The sequence below is a fragment of the Pleurodeles waltl genome, chromosome 6 (genome assembly GCF_031143425.1).
Source record: "Pleurodeles waltl isolate 20211129_DDA chromosome 6, aPleWal1.hap1.20221129, whole genome shotgun sequence".
Classification (NCBI taxonomy): Eukaryota; Metazoa; Chordata; class Amphibia; order Caudata; family Salamandridae; genus Pleurodeles; species Pleurodeles waltl.
Window position 1 is genome coordinate 824,961,705 of NC_090445.1, and position 23,698 is coordinate 824,985,402.

Below are 23,698 nucleotides of genomic sequence, written 5' to 3' on the forward strand. Positions count from 1 at the left end.
ATTGCTAGAGCAAGCCCCTGTCCACTAGTAAGAGAACCCCTGGACTCTTTGTATGCTATATCATATAAAGAGCCATCTTCCTACAGCCTGGTTTACTCCGACTGCTCCTAATTGGTTGAGCCTTTGGAGTTAGCTTTCCACCAAGTGAGCCCTGTTGGCTCTGTTGAGGGAAAACTGACACTCTACTGATTTCTAAGTGCTGCTAGCAGACTGTCAGTTGGGCAAAGAGGGTGCTCTATCACATTTGTCTGCCAAACCTTTTTATTTTTATCCCTCATGTTAGTTGCTCAGTTTCAGAGTGATCTTTGTGCAACTATTAACTGGGCATAAGGAGTCTTTACATAGTATTTGAGTAGGGTGTTGAAAATGCGTAGCTACCTAATTGCATTAATCACCTTAAGATCAGCATTTCATTAATACATCTTTGCACTGTTACTGAACTCAGTAGCTTTTGATGTTTTGCTAGTATTCAGCTGTTATTGACCATACCACCCAAGTTTAAAATATAATACCAATCTTTTCTGACAGTTTGTATTCACCGGGAGCAGGCAGCCTGCTTAATTTTTTCAGGAACATTTTGTGTTTTTTTTTTTTCTTCAACTTTGGCTTTAAATTTTAATTGGTAGCAATATTGTCTGGCCACCCTTGTCTGAAAGGTATCAGGAAAATAATGATCGACCATTTTTATTATTGGAGCTTCTGATTTCTAGTCTAATTTCATGACGTACTCCATATGTAACAAACGACCATGCACTTGAACATGATCTTGAGAATGTATTTTCAGCAGATGTGACCAAGTATTTTTCTTCTGCAGATATAATTTACTCATTTGAAAATGACAACTTCGTGGAGTGACCGACTTCAGAACCATGCAGACCTCCCTGCTAACATGGATGGACATGCTTTAAAAAAATACAGACGTGAAGCTTACCATAGGTAAATATTTTCAGATAGCCTCCTAATGTGTCTTAACATCTTGTTGTCGTTTTCAGTCACTGTATCATTAGGGTCAACATCAATTTTATTGAATACAGTTGAAAGCATGTGTTCCCTATCAAGTTTCCACAGATCCTATATCTTCCAGTTCAGGCATGATTTTGGAACAAAATCAAACCGAATGTACATCTTCTCATCAATACAATATATGGGTTCCCATAAATGCAGTTAACTAAAATTACCTTTTGCTCTTCTACTCCTTGTAATCTTGCAATACATTTTCACATTTTCCTGATCCTATCCTAGGAGTCCAGGGATCTACTCTTCTATACCTTTATTCACGGGATTACATTTTGTTCCTCATGCCACTGTCTAGGTATTTCACGGTCAGAGGAACTTTGGGGGTTATTACAACTTTGGAGGTGGTGTTAATCCGTCCCAAAAGTGACGGTAAAGTGACGGATATGCCACCAGCCGTATTACGAGTCCATTATATCCTATGGAACTCGTAATACGCCTGGTGGTATATCCGTCACTTTCCCGTCACTTTTGGGACGGAATAACACCTCCTCCAAAGTTGTAATAACCCCCTTTATGTCTCTAGGTCAAAACATTTACTATTTCCATTAAATAGCGAGCATTGGCAAAGGCAACAGCTCTGGGTTTAATTTGTTAACTCATGCAGCCTTAGTATCTTAAAGTGAAACACAGAGGAGAGAGCCAGCAGAAGCAGACGGAGAGGGCTGATTAGTAAAGTAGTCCCTCCAGCAACTCAATGCAGTCCTTTGAGTGGAGGTGGAAGGAAACACCAAAGCAGCCAATAGCATTAGGTGAGAAATGAATGCTTTTTGGGCTGAGTCAGCTTGTTATTGACAAAGTTTGGTGAGCAGGGCAAATGGAAGAGTGGCCTGTGCGGCTCGCTCAGCAGATATGGCAGTGCAGCAGTTTCAAGCAGGTGGCTTAAATAAAACCCTCACCTGACTCCAGGATGGTGATGACCTTGAGCGACTCTCTTTAGAAGCTGTACAGAGGTGTTACGAAGTACCTTTTGGGTGGCAGCGGAGAGTTGCTCTGGACTAGCAGAGTCACTCAGAGACCCTCCCACGTTTTCCCCAGTCAGTCCACCAGATTGAAGAGCCCAAACCTTATGGCAACAGTACTAGGGGTACGATTTGGGGAAGCAAGACCCTTGCAGGTGGACTGCATTAATAGTTAGAGGAGAGAGATGAAAAGGGCTCACACAGAACAGTAAGCCACTTATTCCTATTACCTAAATTGTGATGCCCCAATGGTGCCATCTTTTCTCTTCTCTCATCCTCCCCTGCTCTTCTGCTACGGTGCCCCAATGACTCAATTTCTCTCCACCTCCTCCATTTCTCCCCATTGCCAATGATAGGTAAGGATAAAGTCCTGGGCCCCGGGGCAAAATTGACAAGTTCACCAGATAATCCTTGACGCAGGTTGAACATTTAGGCCCAGCCTAGCTCTCCATCGGAACTAGTGACCCCTGAAAAGATCCTGGAGGCGATTCAAACTATTCAAAAGACTCCAAAGGGCAAGATCAGGTATGGGAAGGGAGTGGTATTGAGGTGGCCCTATTAGGCCAAGATGTCCAGAATCTAGCATATTGGACCAAAAAAGTGGATACTCACATTTCCCCAGTGGAAGTGGAACTCCCCATACTCTCAATGAAATTTAGAAAGATCCAGGAAACATCCGGTCAATTATGATGTAGGGTAGAGGAGGCAGAAAGTAGTTCCAGGAGGAACAACTTGTAGTTGGTGAGAATCTCTGAGGGTAAAGAAAGCCCCTAATCTAAACTGCTCCTGCTCAATTGATTTACTCGTAGCTACCTGAGAAAAACTTGTCCTCCTCTTTTTTTCTGGAATGGGCCCACCGATCACTGACTCCCAAGCCCCCGCATTTTCAAACCTCCCCCGAACCCTTTTAGATTTTTGATTGGAAAAAATCTGAATTATGTTGACCTTGATTTGATCTTCATATTGGCGATGGAGAAGAAGAAACTGAGGTACTCTCCTTCTGATTGTTTTTCCCCCCCCTGATTAAACTGCTATGGTGCATCAGCAGCATAAGTCTTTTCAAGAGTGAAACAGAAAATGTGAGTGCTACAACGTCAGTATATGCTGTTATACGTTTCTAAACTTATTGTTGCACCAGGTCAGGTCTCACTTCTTTGATTCACCTGAGAGTACATGGGTGGGGCAGAAGCAAGTAGACCTTTGTGGGCACAGCAGCTAGAGGGAGACTCAAGGGGCAAGCCACAGTAGTGACCTGATCTCTTTTCCACAACAAAATATATATCACAATTGGGTGATGGTTTAGGGTATTTGGGGTTTGCAGGCAGTGTTTGAAGGGAATGGCTGAAGCTAAAGTAAGTAGAAAATATAACTAACTTATGGTATGTAGATTTGTGGAGCACATTATCTCCCAGGAGGGTTTCCTGCGCTGAGCACATGTGAGACTACCCACACATAGTGCCTACTGGGTCTAATTGAACAGCCAGGACTTCAAATTGTGCGGATTTCAAGAAAGACTCCTAAGTGTAGCGTAAGGTCGTTCCACGCTTTAGGAGCGATACAGAAGAAGGCTTGACTGCTGGGTCTGTTTTTCCATATGTGTGCAAGTAGGAGTCTGGACGAGCTAAGGTATCTAGAAAGGTTTTGAGACTTCGATCATGAAAAATCACAGCAACAATAAAATTACCTTATGGAACTTCACTGTCCTTAATAATAATGCTAAAAGAGGTGCTATCTTACACTATGCTAAGAAACAAGCTCCAAGCCTACTCCTTCTACATCCAGCATATTTATTGGGTATCCAATGCAACTTCTTGGGCCACAGTGTTTTCTTCTGTATATATCAGTCGGGCTTCATGAGGGGTTCCCTGGGGGTGGCTATCCTGATGCACTGAACCTTTCCTTTCACTGTGACGGAGGTCAAACATGATTTCCCTGGGTTGATTTTTAATAGTTTTGGGTAGTCAGGAGGGCAGCCTCTGGACCTCTGTGTGTATGTTTCCCCCCAACCATGGTAGAGAGCACCTTGCAAGCTCTGTCTGATCTCGTCCTAGATCTCCCTATGGGAAAATTAATCACGGGGAGGATTATAATTCAGTAGAAGTATGGGACCCATCCTGCAACAGACTGTTCTTCCACAATGTACTACCTTGCTGGGGTTGAGTGATGTCAGGTGGGTGCACACCTGGTTGGACTACTTTTTATTCCTGCAGTAAACCTTGTAGGGATTCTAAGCTCACAAATACTACCCAGATGCCTTTCTGACCACTCCCTTGTGGTGGGTACTTTAGGGCCCCTAAGGGGTGAACTGGGACAATGACGACTAAATTCCTGGTGGTTAATAGATGAGCAATTTTCAAAAAGCTACACAAAGGAATCATGGGATATCTGGATTCAAATACATCCTTTCTCCTCGGATACAACTGTATGGCATGCCCTGAAAGTGACAGTTCAGGGTAACATAATCGCATACACAGTAGAGTACTGCAGGGATAGGTATAGTGATGGGGAGATTAAATGCCTGGAAGCATTGATCGTGATCTGAATTATTAATACTGTCAGAGTGCTGTTAAAAAAACTTCAGGGGCAGCTAGATGTAGCATGAGCATATCGTTGAGACTATTTACTTAAGGCAGCTAAATGTAGCCTGACAACTTTACAAAATAGACTTTTTGAGGAGGGAGTTAAGATGGGCACGTGCAAATCGCAAGTAAAGCTTAGGATAATTGCAGAGATTAGAGATTCATTTAAGGGTCTGATCACTGGTGCAGCCAATATACCAGAGACCTTTGCAACTTATTTTGAGTCATTATATTGAACAGTTCCAAACCCAGAGGCAGAAAGTGAAAACCCAATAATACAAGACTTGCCAGTAGCTAAGCTGTGCTCTGACTGATCAATAGGGAAAAGCTAGACTGCCTGATATATAAAGATGAGATACTGGAGGTTATACCACTGATGTCATCTGGGAAGCCTTTGGGCCCAAATGGGTTCCTGATGGAGTATTTTTTTTATTTTTATTCCAGTAAGCTAGTGGGGCCATTGGGAGCCATGTTTCAGGACGTCCTAAAGTCTAACACATGGCCTTATGATTTGCAGGGTACCAAAATTGTAGTAAGCCTCAAACCGGGAAGCCCATCACAGAATGTGCTTCGTATTGGCCTGTATCTCTGATGAACATTGAAGGAAAAATTATAGCTAAGGTCCTGGGAATTAGGGTGTCTAAAATAATTTGATTACTCTTAGGGTAGGATCAAAATGTTTTTTTTACATCATAGATGGACCATAAACTGCATTAGGAGACTACATGCTGTCCTAGCCAATGTGGTTAATATAGCGAGGCCTACAAGACTGGTCCTAGTGGAGTTCAAAATAGCATTGGATTTGGTCTTGTTGCTGTTCCTCTATAAGAATATTTCGGCCCTAGATTCAGTAAATGTATGGAGTTACTGTATTCTGTTCACTTTCACGTTCCTTTTCATTAGAGAGAGGGACGGACAGTGAGATGGCCACTGCCCTCCACTCTTTTTTTGCCTTACTTATGAAACCCTAAGCGATCTGAAGTAGCATTGACACACAAATTTGAGACATCCACTGGGGAGGAGAAATGAAAGACTGTATAGTTGTTTGTGAAGCTGATGTCCTTTTGTATATGCAGAGACCTCACCTCTCTTTCCCTAGAAAAACATGATTAAGGTGTATATGGAGCTTCAAGGCTCCAAGTAAATTGGCATGAAACCATTTTGGTTCATTTGACGAGGAGGATGACATAAGCATCTCATATTTTTCCAACCTTAAAATCACACAATGACATTTTAAAGTACTTGGACAAATATATTTCAAGGGGCCCTGAGGAAAGTTGGAATTTTAGATATTACACCACTCTTAATTAAGTTGAAGCTTCAAATAGATGCCTTGGGGAAACTGCCTCTTATATAATGAGCAGAAGCACTTTATATAAAATGATATCCCTCATGCAGTTTCTCTGTATTTTACAAAACTACCCTTTCATTGCCTCACCCCTTTTTTAAAACACCACAATCTGCTTTGATATCCTTTCTTTGGGTAGAGGGCCATCCAAGGGTGGCCTCAATCAAATATATTCAGTTGCTGTACGAGTGTGGGTTGAGCATCCCTGATATTTGACTATACTACTGGGCTATCCAAATTATCACCAAAAATGGTTGGTTGTTTGGAAAAAGGACCATTCCAGCCATTTTTTAAAGTTGGGTTTTTATTGATTTTCTAAAAATACAATCAAAGTAGTTGAAAAACATTTACCGGTATCAAATCACAGGATCCATAGAACCATCCCGGTTACTCATACATTGTAGTGCCTTTGATGCCAACCCCATCCAGCGTAGTGTTGTTTTCCACAGTGAGTGTATCCTCATTATAACCAGACAACTTCAGTGACTTGATTAGATGTACTCTTTGTATGTTCACACAATTTTCCCTCCTGGGTTCTGCTGCCCTTCCCCCTGAGCTATCTCACCATTGTATTTGTGCAACAGTCCAGCCATTAGAATGGAGTTGTACTTTTTGGAAAAATAAGGTTGGTTGGCACAGCTGTATGGTAGGAAACCAGTTGATTCTCTTCCCCTGATTACGAGGTTATCTATCAAAAGTTAGTATAATGCGCTTAATTGGACAACCTGGGAGAGAAACGGATCAAAGAAACAAAACTCTAGTCCGGTGATTGGATACCGGATATTCAGCATGGAACAGAATTGGTATATTAACAAATCTGAAATCCCATGCTGACGTAAATACTGAATACGATCTACATAGGTCCCATTTTCCCACTTTTGCAATTAAGACATATACATTAAAAATCCCAGATAATCTAAAATGACCCTAGAGGAAATCTTTAAAATGGGCAAATATAGTATATCCTGCACCCTTATTATGAACACTCCTGGTCCTTTAACATCTCCCAGGGCAAAATGGACCAGGGCTTTGGGCGCTATTAACGACAATGACTTGCTAGATGCAGAGATTGGCCGCCAGAAATTAACAATTTTGAACAAATTGAAACTAATTCAGTTTAAATACTTTCACAGTGTATACTATACCCCAAACAGGCTCTCTCCAATTGAGAGACGCGCACTCCCAAATGTACAAGATGTTATGTGTCATGAGCACATTTATGCATATGATTTGGGATTGCCCTGTGATTCTATTGTATTGGTCTCAGATTCACAGTAAACTGCGGGAAGTGATTGGCATCCGGGTGAATAAGTCTCAACAATATTATTTTGGGGATACCAGCTGGAAGGTACGATGTTACTTATAACTGGAAACCTGGTGGCGAAAAGAGACCTAGCCTGCCACTGTGGGGCTGCTAGTGCCCCTATGTTGGTGGAATGGTTCCGAGATATGGACCAGTAAGCTGTGACAGAAGAATCAGTGTATAAGAATCGTGGCTGCTGGGAAAACTTAAAAAGATAAGGTGGAAGTGGTGGAAACATTTTCAGTCCTTTGTACCTACCTTATATTTTGTGCAGTACTAATGCTGAATTTTAAGCTGTAAAAGCTCCTATTTATTGTACACTACATCAAATCTTGAATGCCATTTTATTATGTTTGTTGGCAACTGCTGTGTTTGTGCTGAACTGTTGGTTGCTTATAAAAGCAATTAAAAAGTAATTTAGAAGTTGAAAGAAGAGGAACCTCTAGACACTGAATTACTACCTGTGCAGTTGCTAATGGCTTTCTCCCCACTCTTCTGACTGAGGTTAGATAGGCTGTTTTGAGTTCTGTGTTCATCCTGCCTTGTTGATGCTGTGTATGGAGGCCTTGAACGGTAGCGGAGACAGGCCACTTAGGTAGCTCCTGTGCTGCTGGGCAGCTCTCTCCCACTTAATCCACTGTTTTGGTCTTGTGGATGTCTGATCTTGCATCTCACCTTCATTACGCCTTTGTCCATGAGAAGCTGCTTGCCTCTCCTAAGACTGCAGACTCAATGCAGATGTCACTACTAGCAGGCAAGCTTCTTCTGCAGAAATATCCTCCTGTTACCCGTGAGACATTCCACCTTTGCAAAACGCATCCAATCAAATATCCTCATTTTTGATGAAAAAATAATTACAATTCAACAGGAGAACCATCTCCTATTTAAAAATAGGCGCAGTGGGGAACACCCACCTGACAGCAGTGACATTGACAACTTTACAGAAAATCACTTTACTTCAGTCACAACAGGCTATACTCTCTTGAAAATAAGGTTTCCCTCATGATCCCTGCCCCTCTTCTGAATGGCTTCATGGAGTGGTTGACTGCGTCAATCCTGTGGTCAATGAAATCTTTAACACTTCAGTTGCTACTGCTGAGGTCCCTAATGACTGGAAATTAGCAGTGGTCTAACCACTTCAGAAAAAAAACAATTGTTTGATCCTACAACTCTTTCAAATCTCTATTCTATATCACTTCTCCCTGCTTTGAGCAAGGTCATTGAACAATTGGTAAATGACCAATTAAGTACGTTCCTTGAGGAGGCTTTTATCCTCCATACGTAGCAGTCTGGTTTCCATCCAGTCACTCTACAGAGTCTGCTCTGTTGGAAGTTGCAGACACATTAAAGCTGACCGTGGATGCTGGTAAAAATACAGTGCTGATTTTGTTGGATTTATCAGCAGCATTCAATACCATCTCCCATGACATCTTGCTGCAACGCTTTAGGAACTGTGGCACCTCTCATCTAGCACTGTCCTGGATCAAATCCTTCCTTACTCTCAGATCGTAGACAAGCTGTCATGTTAGGACCTTTTTTTAATCCCCCGAAAAGACGGCTACTTCAGGGGTACCACGGGGCTCCTCACTCAGCTGTGCATTATTTAATATTTACAAGGCCCCCTTGATTTCTTTGATCTCCTCTTTTGGCATTGAAATTACATCCTATGCCGATGATACACAACTGATCTCGTCGTTGAATACATTTTCTTTTACTTAGAGAAGAATTTTAAAAACTGCCTAACTGAAGTCATCCGGTGGATGCAACTTAATCACTTAAAATGCTACACCAATAAAACTGAGATTATGCTGCTCGGGAAGTCAAATGCTTTATGATGGCCCAATTTCACACCCCCACCACCAGTCGTGGTCAAGGTTGTAAAAAATCTTGGAGTAAAATTTGACGCTTCCGTCATTCCACCCACAAGCACTTGCAGTGGCTGGAACGTGTTTGTCTAATAAAATCATTAACAAAGTTCTTTTGACTACCTTCCATTAGCGGCAAGAAAGACAGTGCTTTAATGGCGTCCAAATTAGACTACTGTAATAGTTTGTATGCAGGTCCATCAAAACAAACTATTTAGAAACTACAGGTGGTACAACACTCTGTTGCCAGATTGATATTGAAACTCCCCCAATGTTCCTCTGTGTCAGCAGCTTTGGAAGCTTTACACTGGCTGCCTGTGCGTAAAAGGGCCCTCTTCAAAATTCTTAAACTCACTTTCAGAGCTTATAGAGCATTAGGGCCAGAATATTTAATTACCAGATTCACCCACTACACGTCACGGATGCCGAGGTCATCACATGCCAATCTCCTTAAGCCTCCTACGTTTAGACTTAATACACAGCTGGAAAATACTTTGCAGTCCTTGGTACAAAGGCTTGTAACTATTTACCCAGGCAGTTGAGACTCAGTGAATCAGAAGCCATTTTTAGAAAGCAGCTTAAGACATGAGATCCCCAGTGCATTGTGCTATACACTCATTCTCTGATTTACACCCCTCGTAGGTCACTGAGTGCTACATAGTCATACTTGTTTCCACTCAGCGTCAGGATGCTCCTTTGGGAGTGGCAATGGGCTTTATAAGGACACCATTCATTTATTCATTCATGTCCGGGGCCCTTCCCACTATGACTCTACAAACTAGGCTAAAAGCAACTCTTACTGCACTTGACTCTCATAGTAGTGAGGTTGAATAGTCAGTCAGCTCAGGGTAGTAGGAGGGCGGGTGATAGAGCTTAGAGTTCAACAGTTAACCAGCTGATCCATCAATAGTCATTAACAAGTCAGTGTTTCTGAGCACCACGTTTAGCAGGCATTGCACTGTCATTCTTTCTTCTCTGTCCACTCTCTCTCTGGTTCTTGGTTCATGGATTCAGGTTCCCTCTCACTCTCTCTGTGTTATTCAAGACTTGCGTAATTAATGATCAGGTATAGTACACTCACACCCAAAACATATTTGAGCTTGGTCTCAAGTCTTTAAGCCTTACCCTTTCACTGGATACAATGTTTTTGAGATGGAGTGTTGAGAGACCTGGCCTTAAGGGAAGGCTGGTCAGTGTGTTTGTTATTTTATTTTATTTCTTTTCAGATTTTTTTTTTTAAATCGGTGATCAAGCCACTGCAGACTTAAAATATTATGGGGCGGTACCTGATTTATGGAAGTGCTTCAAGAGTGGGGTCAGGCATAACATGCTACTGGAGATGAGGGCAAATGGTTTCATGGTTTGAGGGTTGTGTACAGATCAGTCTAATCTCATGATGGGTTTAGAGGTTTAAGTACAGGGATTAATATTTTTGGAAATGTGGTGAAGATGGCAGAGTATTGGACACAATGGACAGGAAGGGCAGGTCGGTTTTAGGAGCGGGAGGAAAAACTATGCAAATTTTTAAAGAGAGGTTTGAGTTAGTGTGTGTGTGGGGGGAGGGGGCGGTTCATACACGGTATACCATCAAAGGTTTGTTGGAAAATAAAGTAATTGCTAAGTGTTTGTTTAGAGTGAGGTTTAAATGCCCCAGAACCATGGGTTTTGTGGTAGGTTGACTGCGAGTACAGGATACCATCAAGGGTAATAACTGAAGAAGGAGCCAGTAGCTGTGGTTGGAAAAGGACCAGTGTTTGGGGGCTGACTTTAAAGTACTTAATGGTTATGAAAGGGGAGGGAATGGATGTATTTGAGAGTGACTTTCTAAGTACTGTATCACAAATAATGTAATGGTTTTGCTCTGTTACTTTTGTATTCACTGGTTAATGTAAGGTCCATGTATCACTGCTAAATTATGTTTCATCTCACTGAGGAGAACAAACTTGTATTGCTTCTCTTGTGTAAGTATTGTAACCTTTATCGGCCCCTCACATTTCTACATTTAGAACAATGCTGTTTAGATAACAAAGGCTAGCAAAGTCTATGGTGTTTCTTTGGAAGCAAGGAGGAGAGAAGTGTCTGTCTGTACAACAAGTAATCCGTGTTTAGTTATAGTTTCTTTAGACGATCTAATTAGATTTTAAAGCTTCACCAGGAGCTCAAGTAGCTTGCATGCTTGGGTATGGTGTAATCCTGTTAGCAGGTACTACATATCAGACCATTTGCTGTATTTTGAAGAACTTAAATTTCTTCACTAATACTCTGATTCGAGGCTAAACCTGTCAAGCTTCATTCCAAGGTGATTCATTTTTCACATTACAAATGATCTAGTCTTGAACTAAAAGGAGGAGGCTACATGCACTGCACCCTCCAAATGCATTTTTCCAGAGCTGCTACAATTATCTTTGTCTGCATGTGTGCAGTGAGTTGTTAGTGTAGTTACAAAATCTGGTGGTATGGTATTCACAGATTTAATTATTGTTGTAGAAGAATATTTGCACACTCAGTTGGACTCCCACACCTCTTTACTGATAATAGTTAGTAGCACAATCAAGAAAATACCATCCTTTTTTATTTTGTTACTACTAAATGAGGAGTGAGGGTGACATAAGGAATTCCATCTCTAAAATGTGTTTGGAGGTGGGGACTTCTTATGAAACATGGATATGGACACCCACAAAAAAGGTTCCAAAGAAACGCGACCTAGGCCAGTATCGCCTACCTTGGACATAGACTGACGGTGGTTATGAGGCCTCACTGCTGGGTTGCATACGTACACTTGCGATATCCTGAGCTGCAGGCCGCGAAAGACTGAAATGGCGCTACATAATGCTCAGTTATGAGCAATCTACTGATGTTACCAACTGAGCCCAGGTACCCCTTATGCAAATTAGGGTGTCTCAGTCTGGCACTTGGAAGCCCCCACAGGTAACCCTACTTGTGTTTCTTAAACTTACTGTGTTAATTTGATATGGAAGGTTGACGGTAAGGTAGGGATTACATATACATGGCGGAATTGGGCGGTCAGGGTGGGAGGTGGGTGGGACAGGGGAAAGTGTATGAGTTTTTATGTTTTATTCTTAATATACAAGCAGCACGAGTGAAGTGTATGCATCGGCACAATGATGGAGCAAGTGATCATTTAACATGATATTAGATAAATGGCATACATAAATAACTGACACATAGCCGGCACAAATCATACCCACCCCTGTGAGACATTTAGATGCTTGACATGGAACATACGCGGCCTGGGGGACCCTAGGAAATGCAGACATATCTTAGCCTACCTTGAAAGACATAACATACACATAGCACTACTGGAAGAGATGCATTTCACACCATCTCAGAAACCAGCATTTGCAGTGAAATGGGGCACACATAGGCAGTACTCTACCTACTCTTCCTGTGCTTGAGGCACCATCACAATTATGTGCAAGGGGGTTCCCTTTTGCTCCCACGGTGCTATTAACAAAGAACACAGACGCTACACCTTTATTTGGGGGCAATCTTGGGTCTCGCTCTGTAATTATAGCCAATTGTTATAGGCCGAATACAGTTGATCCAGCCTTTTTTGATAAAGTTTGGGGTCTCATAGTGGACATTGGCTGAGGCATGGTGACCTGGGGTGGAGATTTCAATGTAGCATTAAAGATGCGCAAGACAGATCAGGCCCATCATCCACCACACACTACACCACTGCCAAACACCTCATAGACAACATAACAGACGACTCCCTGATTGACCCATGGAGAATGTTTAACCGCAAAGCCCGAGAGGGTACGTTCTATTCTGGGGTACATAATAGCTGGTCCTGCATACTCTGATCACTCTCCAGTGCTATTGGTCTTGAATTGGCATGCAGGTATTGGCAGTGGAGCCTACTGGCGACTGCACCCTGAGGGTTTACTAGATGCTCTGTTTCGGGGTAGGTAAAGCAGGAAATCGAAGATTTCATTTGAAGAAATATTGGCTCTGTATACTGGTTTAGTGTGGGAGACCTTTAAGGTAACAATAAGAGGGTGCACATTCAAAAAAGTTGCGGAGTACTTTGCGTGCTCTGTGCAGACCTTTAAAGGATGGAATCCAAGCTGACTCGGCTTGAGTCGTAACCGGCGACTGCAACCTCTCCTGATGCGCTAACTAGTTTGAGAGATACATTATCTGAATACAAAGAGGGACGGAGAGGAAGTTGCTACATAGGTGTAGTTATGTGAGAGCCTGAGCATATGGTGAAGGGGAGAGGCCAGGGCGGACGCTCGCTACTATGACGCATCAGTCCTCCATGTCACACACCATTCTAGCGATAAAGACATGCGTGGAACATATTTGCCGCAACACCCTAAGTATCCAGCGCACCTTTGCATGCTACTATGATGAGCTTTATAGCACGCCCAGGCAGCAGCAGGTAGAATTTGATGAATGGCTGGATGAGATAGTGCTGGGCTGGTGGGGCGACGCCCAGCGTAAGTTCCTAGCTGCGGATGTCAGCGACGATGAAATTAGGGAAGCGATTATGCAACTGCAGTCTGAATAAGCCCCTGGCTCCGATGGCCTCCATGCTGAATTTTCTAAGGTATACGTTGACGTTGACTTACTGATCCCTGTTGTGGTCAGGGTGTATCCAAGGAGGCAGGTATACTCCCACCAACCATGAGGGAGGCGCTGATACTTGCCCTGCTAAAGCCTGGGAAACAGCAAGAAGAATGTGACTCTTATAGGCCCATGTCACTTATAAACTGCAGTGTTAAAATTTTGGCCAAAGTACTGGCCAGTCGCCTCTATCTACTATCCCCTTCCTGATTCGACCGGACCAATCTGGGTTTTTTCCAGGAAGATCTACCTCGCACAATTTGGGTACACTATTTTCACTGATAAATGACATTGATCCAATACTAGACGCAGGAGCAATATTTCTTGAGGCTATTAATGCGTTTGATTCCTTTGAGTGGGACTATTTGATGGCGGTGCTCCGGAGGATGGGGATCCCGGAAAGATTCTCAAGAAGGGTAGCCCTTTTAAATTCCGAGCCCATGACCAGGGTGCGCATAAATTGATCACACATGGAACTAATCATTATATCTAGGGGCACAAGGCAGGGGTGTCCACTGTCGCCAATTCTATTTGAGCTAGCTGTTGAACCGTTGGCAGCCAAGCTGAGACAGCGACACCGGGACTATGTTGTTTGATACCTGTAGACGGGTCTCGGAGACCGCGTCTTTCCTACCTCGGATCCGCCATCATTCCGCCGGTTCCCTCAATACGGCGTTACGTTCCCCTAGCAACGAGGGCATGCTACGCTGCGGCAGCAGCGTCAACTTCCTGGTTACGGTGGTTGAAAAGACGACGGACGGCGCTTCTAAGGCGCGGAACACCACGGAAAAGACGCCGACCGCAGGAACACTGGCACCGAAGACAGCAAACCCGAAGGCACAGGAGCCCTTCAGCGGAGGGGAAGCTCAGACGTTGGAGGCGGTAGCCGGAGAGCCACAGGAGACGCGAGAACCCCGCCACGACCCCGGAGGGTCGTGGCTTTGGAAGGAACCCGAATGAGAGGCCGCACTTCCCACCATCAGGACAGACCGGAGAGAAAACCTAAGGAAGAAAGAAGAAAATAATTAGAGGAGGAAGAACAGAGTATAACCAGAAAATTATAAATACCGAACAAAGTGAATACCCTGTGAAAACGAAACAGAGAATAAAAACTATACCATAAGACCCGCACACCACATCTTTGTCTCTGTTCCTATATACGCTCGTATACACTAGCCTACCACAATACCCATCGAAACACTGTCTCATATCTCTGTATGTGTATGACATCGCAATATATCTGGAGGAACCAAAACAAAGTCTAAGCCCCATTCTACGAGAGCTCATCTATTTTGGTGGGCTATTGGGTGTACAAATAAATTGGAGGAAATCCTGTATCTGCCCGTGGACGCCACAGGCGAACCATGTTTAAATGGACTATCTATTGCAGTGGTGTCCAGTGGAAATCAGATACCTAGGCATTAGGGTTACAACAGACAAAACTGAAACACTCAAAGTGAATTTTGGCAGGGCTGTAACAGAAATAACAGACAAGGTGACAAAATGGCTATCCCTACCTTTATCACTGGCAGGCCGTATAAGCCTAGTAAAGAGGATTGTACTCCCTAAAGTAATTCTTATTACTCAGTGTACCATATCTACCAGGCCTGCTTTTTTCACCACACTGTGCACGCAGATGGTTAGGCTGGCATGGGCGGGAAAACAACCCAGAGTAATCTGGGAAACTCTCACTCTCCCATTTTCACAGGGTGGCCTAGAAGCGCTGAACTTCAAATTATATCACCAATGTGCCCAGACCCACTTTGCGATATATTGGTTTAAGCCTGACCTGTATATGCCACATCTTGCTGTAGAAAAGAGATATATGGCTCCCATTCCCACAATATCATACTTGGGAGCATCGCCCCAGTTCCCAGGCTTTAGGGATTCCACACTGGCATGCACCAGAGTCGCATGGAAAGCCTTGGCATGATACACAGACAAGCCCATGCTGTACTCCCTCTTGTGCTCACTCTCCACTTCCCTTTTCTCCCAGTCACACGAGAAACCGCATGTAAGGGACTGTTGGACAGATTAAAATACAACACATCTATATGTAAATGCACATTCAAAACTAGAGAGCAGTTTTTCGCTGAACCTCACCTCTCCCCCCTTTGCCCGGTATGTATTTCTCTATTCCAGACTCTGCCTTAACATGTGAGCAGGAACTCCGGGGTTCCTGTATGAGCCCCCCTATGCTGAATGCGTTACATACACTGATACAAGCACGGGTGCCAAAGCAACTGATATCTATGCTATACTACACTATACAAACAGAAACACCTGGCAGTACCCTAGAGGTTCGACAGAGATGGCAGGCTGAACTGGGGATGGAACGGTCAGATGACATTTGAAGGGAATGTTGCGCCCATACTGGGCAGGTCCCGTCTAGCAGTCGCCTTTGCATTTTATCCATAATAAATTCCTGCACAGGGTTTATTACACACCGTGCAGAATGTACAGATATTGGTTGAAGGAGACCAATAGGTGCCAGAGATGCAACAAGATGGAAGCAGATTTTCTTCATCTGGCTTGAGAGTGTGGTTGCATAGGCAAATACTGGCATGATGTAGAACAGGCATAACAAGAAATGCTAGAGCCCTCGTTTTGACTCTTAACATCTTATTGGGATACACTCTGCAGATTAAGCCAAAGCACATGTGATTTATAGCCATGGCACTATTGCTGACTAAGCGTAGAATAACTTGTCGCTGGGGAAGGGGACTGGGATGGGGTTCCAGCGGCGACTCAAGCAAGGTTCATTGGGTCGGCTAACTTGGATATCCCGATAGGTGCCCTGGGGGAACCTCTACGTGCAGCTCTGCCTGAAGGGAGTACTGCTTCCGGTGCCGGCCGGAAGAAGAGGGCGAACGGGGACCGGAAGAAGAAGAGAAGGAAGACCCGGGACCCAAGGAAAAAGAAAGAACTTTCTGGAGAGAAGATGCGGGACCTGAGGAAAGAGAGAGAATGCGCTGGAGAGAAGGCGTGGGACCCACGAGAGGAGGGAGAAGGCGCAAGAAAGAAAGACGCTCGACCTGAGTGAGAGGAGGGAACGCACCAGAAAGAGGATGCGAGACCTGAATGAGAGGAGGGAACGTGCAGGAAAGAAGATGCAGGACCTGAGCGAGAGGAGGGACCGTGCAGGAAAGAAGTTGCGGGACCTGAGCGAGAGGAGGGACCACGCAGGAAAGCAGACGCGGGACCCGAAACAATACCATGGAAGAGCCTGCCCAGGGAGAACCTGAGGACGGAGGAGGACGGCTCCGCAAGGAGGCCTGGGGACCCAACGGAGGAAGAATCCATACCAGACAGCCACGCCGTGTTCCTGGAGGAGCATGGCTAAACAAGGTACGGTCTTTGTGGTATCGAACCGTATCCTACAATAAAACGGGAGAGGGAGGTGCAGTGACAAGGGGAGAGAAAACACCGTATGTGTGATGGTTGAGACTTATGGTGAAGGGCCCTTATCTAGACACTTTTCCACATGGGATCACCACATGGGTGTATATCACCAAAGATTAATAATCACTCCCCCCCCCCCCCCACCGGTCACTCACAAGCACCTCCCCGGTTTTCCCACCTCATGACCCCAAGATGTTAAACACTTACCCTACTCCGGTTTCTTGTTCCTCTCACTCTTCCTTCGAGGTGGATTTCTTTGTGTACCACTGGCAACCAGAAGACGTCCCCGACCTAGGAGACTACATTAAAAAGGAAGAGAGACAGTAAATACTCTGAAGTGAGAACAAGAGGGAAAAGAGAGAAATAAAAAGAACCCACATTAAGAAAAATCGCCTAGTGACGCCTTCTTTTTAACATAACCTACCACAGGGATGTGCCCCAAAATTCAAAGAATGGCTAGCAGATCTCATTTGTTGTGATGAGCAACTATCGATATATGCCGAAACCCCACCTGTGAGTTCCAGGCCACAAGACATTTGGGGACCACTGCGCCATTATCTGGTAGCACACCTGGATGATCCCTCAGATGACTAATTCCCAGCCCCTGTAAGTAGGCGTCAAAGTTTCAAGAGGAGACAAATGGCGTTCAGCCACACGAGACGCCAACAGGACACTGCTGGTGTAATGGGCATGATGGACGGGGGAGACATAGAGCTTTAAGACCAGGAAGCTCTGTAATGGTACTAGACAGCTTCTTGATGGTATGACAGCTTCTTTAACTGCTATATGACGGGAGACCAATATGATAAACTCCAGGATGCTGCGTAAGCTAGATGGAAACTGGTAGACTGCTCCAGGGGATTGCTACATGCAATATCCAAATTCAACTGTGACATTTTGATGAAAGACACGACTTGCCAACTCATATCTGAATATAACTATGCCTAAGTAATACTGTTAATGTTACTCAGTACTTAATATCAAAATGCTTGTCTGATTGTAAGCTTGTTATATATTGTCAGTGAAACTAATAAAAAAGCAATAAAAATATGTGGGTACATGTTAGAAATGAGGTCTTTGGTTGGCAGTTAGGTTACCTCCATCCAAGCAAGGACCCTCACTCTAGTCAGGGCGAAGGAGAAACACACCTGGTTCACCCCCGCCCACCCCCTTGGTAGCTTGGCATGAGCAGAAAGGCTTAACCCAGAGACAATGTGTAAAGTATTTGTACCAACACACACAGTAATACAGTAAAAACACTGCAAAATGACTTAGAAAAAAGCCCATATTTATCTGAACAAAACAGACCAAAATGACAAAAATCCAACACACACAAGTCATTATGAATTTTTAAAGATTAAACACAAAAAAGCGCTTAGAAACACAAATGCTTCGATTGAGTGATATCAAGACATTGTGACTGAGTCGTTCCCAACAATCCTACGCCAATGGCGCCAGTCACAGAGTCACACAGACCCCCAGGTACAATACCTTGTGAAAATGAGGAAACAAGCCGGTGCATGGAGTCGAGAATCGCGGCGTCGCTGGATCCGAGGCAGCATGTGTCCCGGTGCTGCAGAGCAGAGGTGCTGGGTCTGTGCTGTGGCGTGGTGGAGGTGAGCCGTTCTCTTTTTTTTTTTTTTTTTTTTTTTTTATTTTTATTTTATTTTAATATGTCGGAGGGAGGGGGTTACATGAGAAAAAAAAAGAAGAAGAGATAATATATCCGTGCGAAGAAAGTAAAGTAAACAAAACAACGGGAGAAAGAAGACCTTTAAAAAAACCTCAGTTATATATATCACATATCGAAACAATTAGCATTTTTTTTTTGTTTAAACTGTGTCTTGATATTCCAACCATCTAGTCAGTGGTGCCCACATTCGTTCTCCTCTATGTCTCTTCTTATGACCCTTTAACTTATAAAGACTTAATTCAGTATTATAGATGGTAAGTAATCTAGAGCGCCAATTCTCAAACGTGGGGGGTTCTTTTTTGAGCCAATCTGTAGCAATACATAAGCGGTATATTGCCATGGACAAAAATAAAAATCGCCTTATTTTATACAGTGCAGGTTCCGTACTTTCAGGTGAGTCCACGACTCCCAATACTACCAGCATAACAGTAACCTGAATATTGCAATGCGTGATCTTCTTAAGGAATACCTCTATCTCATTTAATATTCCCTGCAACATTGGGCATACAAAAAACATATGCATTATCTCAGCTTCAACTTCCCCACATCGATTGCAGCTTCCAGAGGATATCCCCCACTTTTTCAGTTTTGCTGGAGTATAATATAAGTCCATCAGTGTTTTGTAATGCTGGGTTTTCAAATTAGCTGATAGAAATGTTGTCTCAGCCATGGCTAAGGATTGGTCCACCCACTCTCCAGCCACCCCAAATCGTGCAATCCATCTCTCATTCTGTTGTGCCATATCATCTACTTGTAACTCTGTTAGTAACTTATATAACTTGCCAATCTTTGCCCCATTTTTAACAGCCTCAACTACCGGGATCTCCGACAACTGTACTGTAACGCACTTCTGAGACTGTAAAAAATTTCGTATTTGCAAAAATTTAAAAAAATGGGTCTTAGGTAAGCCAAATTGAGACTGCAGATCCGTAAATGATTTATAACCGGATTTACAATACAAGTCTCCGACTTTATTTATTCCCCTAGAACGCCAAAAATCTAGTATGGGATCCCTAAAGATATGATTTGGGATAGCTGAAAATTTCACTGGTGTATAAGCCGTAATCTTTCCCAGTCCCATACTCCGTTTTATCTGAGCCCAAACCTTGAAGGCGGACAAAAAAGGCTTAAATCTTACTTTTTTAAAGTAACTTGGTTCCTCAAATTTTGACAACCAACCACTTGCCTCCCCACCCGCCATCATAGTATAAATAGGGGTTGATTTTACTTCTTCATTACCCTTAAAACTTCCCCTTATAAGTTCATCCATATGTTGAAGGCAACAGGCGTAGTAATACAGTGTAAAATTAGGGACTGACCACCCGCCTCGATCTTTGGGAAGTGTCATATACTTCATTGCCCTTCTCGTTTTAGCATATCCCCATAAAAAATTATTCCCCATCTTTTCTAATCTTTTAAGCCATTTTTTATCAACCTCAAGGGGAATAGCCCGAAATAAATATAGGATTTTTGGCAGAACCATCATTTTCAATACATTGCAACGACCCTCTAGCGATAAGTGCAAATTATGCATTCGGTCTAAATCCCTCTTTATTTTATTTAATAATGGGATAAAATTAATTTCCACCAACCGATTAACCACTGATGTAATCTTCACCCCCAAATACACTGCTTCAGATACCAATCGTCTATCTACTAGTGAAACGTGCCCAGAACATACTATTTGTGTTTTATCTGAGTTCAGCTTATATCCGGAGTATTTTCCGAACTCTCTTGCCTCTATTTCTATTGCCTTAATAGCTTCCTCCGTGTTGCTTGTCACTATAGCTACATCATCAGCATATGCAAACACCTTATATGTTTCTCCATGATATAATAGAGGTTGAATATTTTTGCATTCTTCTAATCTCAGCAAGAAAAAATCAATATATAGAGCAAAGAGCAAGGGGGAACATGGACACCCTTGTCTAGTCCCCCTAGAGATTAAGATAGTATCTGATTCCAAACCAGCAATGCAAATTCTAGCTTTTGGGGCTACATATAAAGTTTTTATAGCTGTGATATATCCACTCCCTATACCTTTCCAGCGCATGACTTCCCATAGAAACTTCCACGATACACGATCAAATGCCTTCTCGGCATCCAAAAGTAATAATCCTAAATTTGTTTGATATAGTTCTGCAAGATCAAACATGGCTATTATTCTTCTTATATGATCTATTGTATCTCTACCCGGAATAAACCCATGTTGTTGTTTTCTAACCAGCCTGACTATCACATTTGCCAATCTACTGGCCAAAATCTTTGCATAAATCTTTCCATCTACGTTTAACAAAGATATGGGTCTATATGAACTGGGGAACTCTGTTGATTTATCCTTTTTTTTTAGCACTATAATACTTGCACATTCCCACGATAAGGGTGCCTGACCTGCCTGCGCTATACAAAAAATGCTATGCATATCCTTTTTAATGTCTATCAGGAAGGTCTTGTAAAATTCAAGTGGTATTGCATCCGGTCCAGCAGCTTTCCCTGTTGCCAGGGAGCTTACTGCCTCAATTATCTCATCAATACGAATTGGTGCATCTAATGTAATTTGTTCCTCAGAAGAGAGCCTTGTACTCTTTAATCCCCCCAGAAATTCACTAACCTTTTTTTGTAGCTGTTCAGAATACACTATATCTTCACTATACAGCTCCTGATAGTAACCCTAAAAAACCTCTAGAATTCCTTCTAACTCTGTATGTTTCCGCCCATTACCATCAATTATGTTCAAAACATTCTGTTTAACTGCCTTTTGTCTGACCCGTCTAGCTAAGACTTTTCCTGTGGATTCACCATATTCATAACACTCCAATCGGTGACTTTGATAGACGGCTGCCACTGTTTTATTCAAGTAAGCATTTATTTTAGCCTTAAGAATCACCATTTGGGTCTGAGTGAGAGTAATGTCTTCTCTACTAGTAATTTTACTAGCTAATTCCCTCTCTTTTGTTATTAATCTTTCTTGAAGTTCTACAATTTCCTTCCCCCTAATTTTCTGTATTCCCAAACTATAGCTAAGAGTTTCACCTCTCACTGCAGCTTTAAATGAATCCCATACCATCCCCGGATCTGCCGTATTCCTATTGATATAAAAAAAGTGGTGAATCCACTCTTTCATATGGGATATATATCCTGGGTCAACCAACAATTTCCTATCAAATGTCCATACACGACGCGGATTAGATGGTCCCTTAATTGTTATGGACAATATTAATGGATTATGATCTGATAAGAATCTGGGTTTGCATTCTATTTCAGCCCCATGGATTAAGTTTTGTGATACGAAAAAATAATCCAACCTTACCAATTTAGCATGTGGGAACGAGTAATAGGTATACCCTGGATCTACAGTTTTAATATTCTCCCAGACATCTCTCAACCCATGTTCCCTTACTAACCTCCTTAGAGCTTTCCATACTTTAGGCTTTCGTCCCTGATATAAACTCTGGGTGTCCATGCTCCTGCTACCTACCTCTAAATGAATATTTAAGTCGCCACAAATAATTATTGGTAAGGGCCATCCAACTAGTTCCATATTCAACGTATCCAGAGGCTCAGCCTCGTCCAAAACTGATCCATATATAGTGCAGAGGGTAAATTTAAATGTATTCACGGATAATTCTAAGAGAGCCCACCGCCCATCGTTACTTGCTCGAGATCTACAAACTTGTACATTGTTATTTCTGGCAAGTATCGTCACCCCACGTGTCGAAACCTCCTGTCTGGTACAAACAAGAGGCGTCAACCCAAGCTCTCGTATGAGCTCTCGCTTACTCCATGCAATGTGTGTTTCCTGCAAGCAATATAAATCTGATTTAATTAGTTTAAGACCAGCTGCCACTCTTTTCCTTTTCTGGGGGCTATTTAGACCGCAAATATTCAGTGTACAAATCCTTAATCTATTTGCCATATCACTCAGTTTGATGTACCAAACTCACGTCAATACTTTCTCCCTTAAAGAAACCAACTTGTTGATATTGAATCCTATACATCCTCTTCTTTTGATATGTCTTCATTAAATTGTTCTGAACATTTCTACCTATATTAGTGCCCCCCCCACTCCCCACCACCCCTCTCCCCCCTCTCCCCCCTCTCCCATCCTCCCACCCCTTGTACCCCAACCCTGCTACCAACCACCCCCCCCCCCCTACACCCCTTACCCCTACCCTTACACCCAATTTATGGAGAGTATGGGATCTCACTGTCCCTAATGATGGTAAAGCTTCCGCTCCGACCGTCCCTACCCAGTGCATGATTTTCTTTTTCTTTTTTTCTTTTACCTTTTCTCCCTTTCTTTGTCTTTATCTCTCTCTATCTAACCCTGTTTCAGCCAAAACAATATCTTACCCCCGGCTCGACTTCTCAGGGCTTAACTCCTAACCCTCTCTACTTTACCCCCACCCCTATGTCCCAATCCAGAAAATCTATCTTAGGGAACCGGACCGTTAAGTCCACCCAAAAAAGCCCTTGCTTTCTCCTCTGTCGTGAAGAAGTAAGTCCTATTATCCATTACTACTTTCAGTTTAGCCGGATTTAATAAAAAAACCTGTGCCCCCTTACTTTGAAGTGGCTGAATTAACTGCCGGAGCCTCCACCTTTTTTCAACAGTAATATGGCAATAGTCTGGTCTCACAAAAAACTCACATCCCTTAGCCTTACATCTAGCATTGGGTAGAGCTCGGTCGTATATAGCCTGCCTTGCCTGATAATTAAGCAAAGAGATTAATATTGCTCTAGGTCTACCACTTCCTCCTTCTGAGTTTGGTCCTATTTTGCTAAAAGGAAATCGATGGGCTCTTTGAACCTCTTTGTCCCAGTCCCACTGGTGTAAGTCCGGAAAAGCTTCCTTAAAAAGTGCGACCATAAAGCTATGTATATCTGATCCTTCAAGTCCTTCTGGTACACCCAGGACGCGCAGATTATTCCTCCTCAT

At 43.0% G+C, this 23,698-nt stretch overlaps 1 protein-coding gene across 4 annotated transcripts in view; it reads left to right on the forward strand.

The window, feature by feature from the left end:
- NT5C2 (5'-nucleotidase, cytosolic II) overlaps window positions 1-23,698 on the forward strand; it is a 338,739-nt gene that overhangs the window by 71,448 nt on the left and 243,593 nt on the right. For all 4 annotated transcript variants that reach the window (XM_069239484.1, XM_069239485.1, XM_069239486.1 and 1 more), the window contains exon 2: window positions 815-936. In XM_069239484.1, coding sequence (XP_069095585.1) covers window positions 836-936 — 101 coding nt within the window. In that variant the 5' untranslated portion in view covers window positions 815-835. The remainder of the gene's footprint in view (window positions 1-814; window positions 937-23,698) is intronic.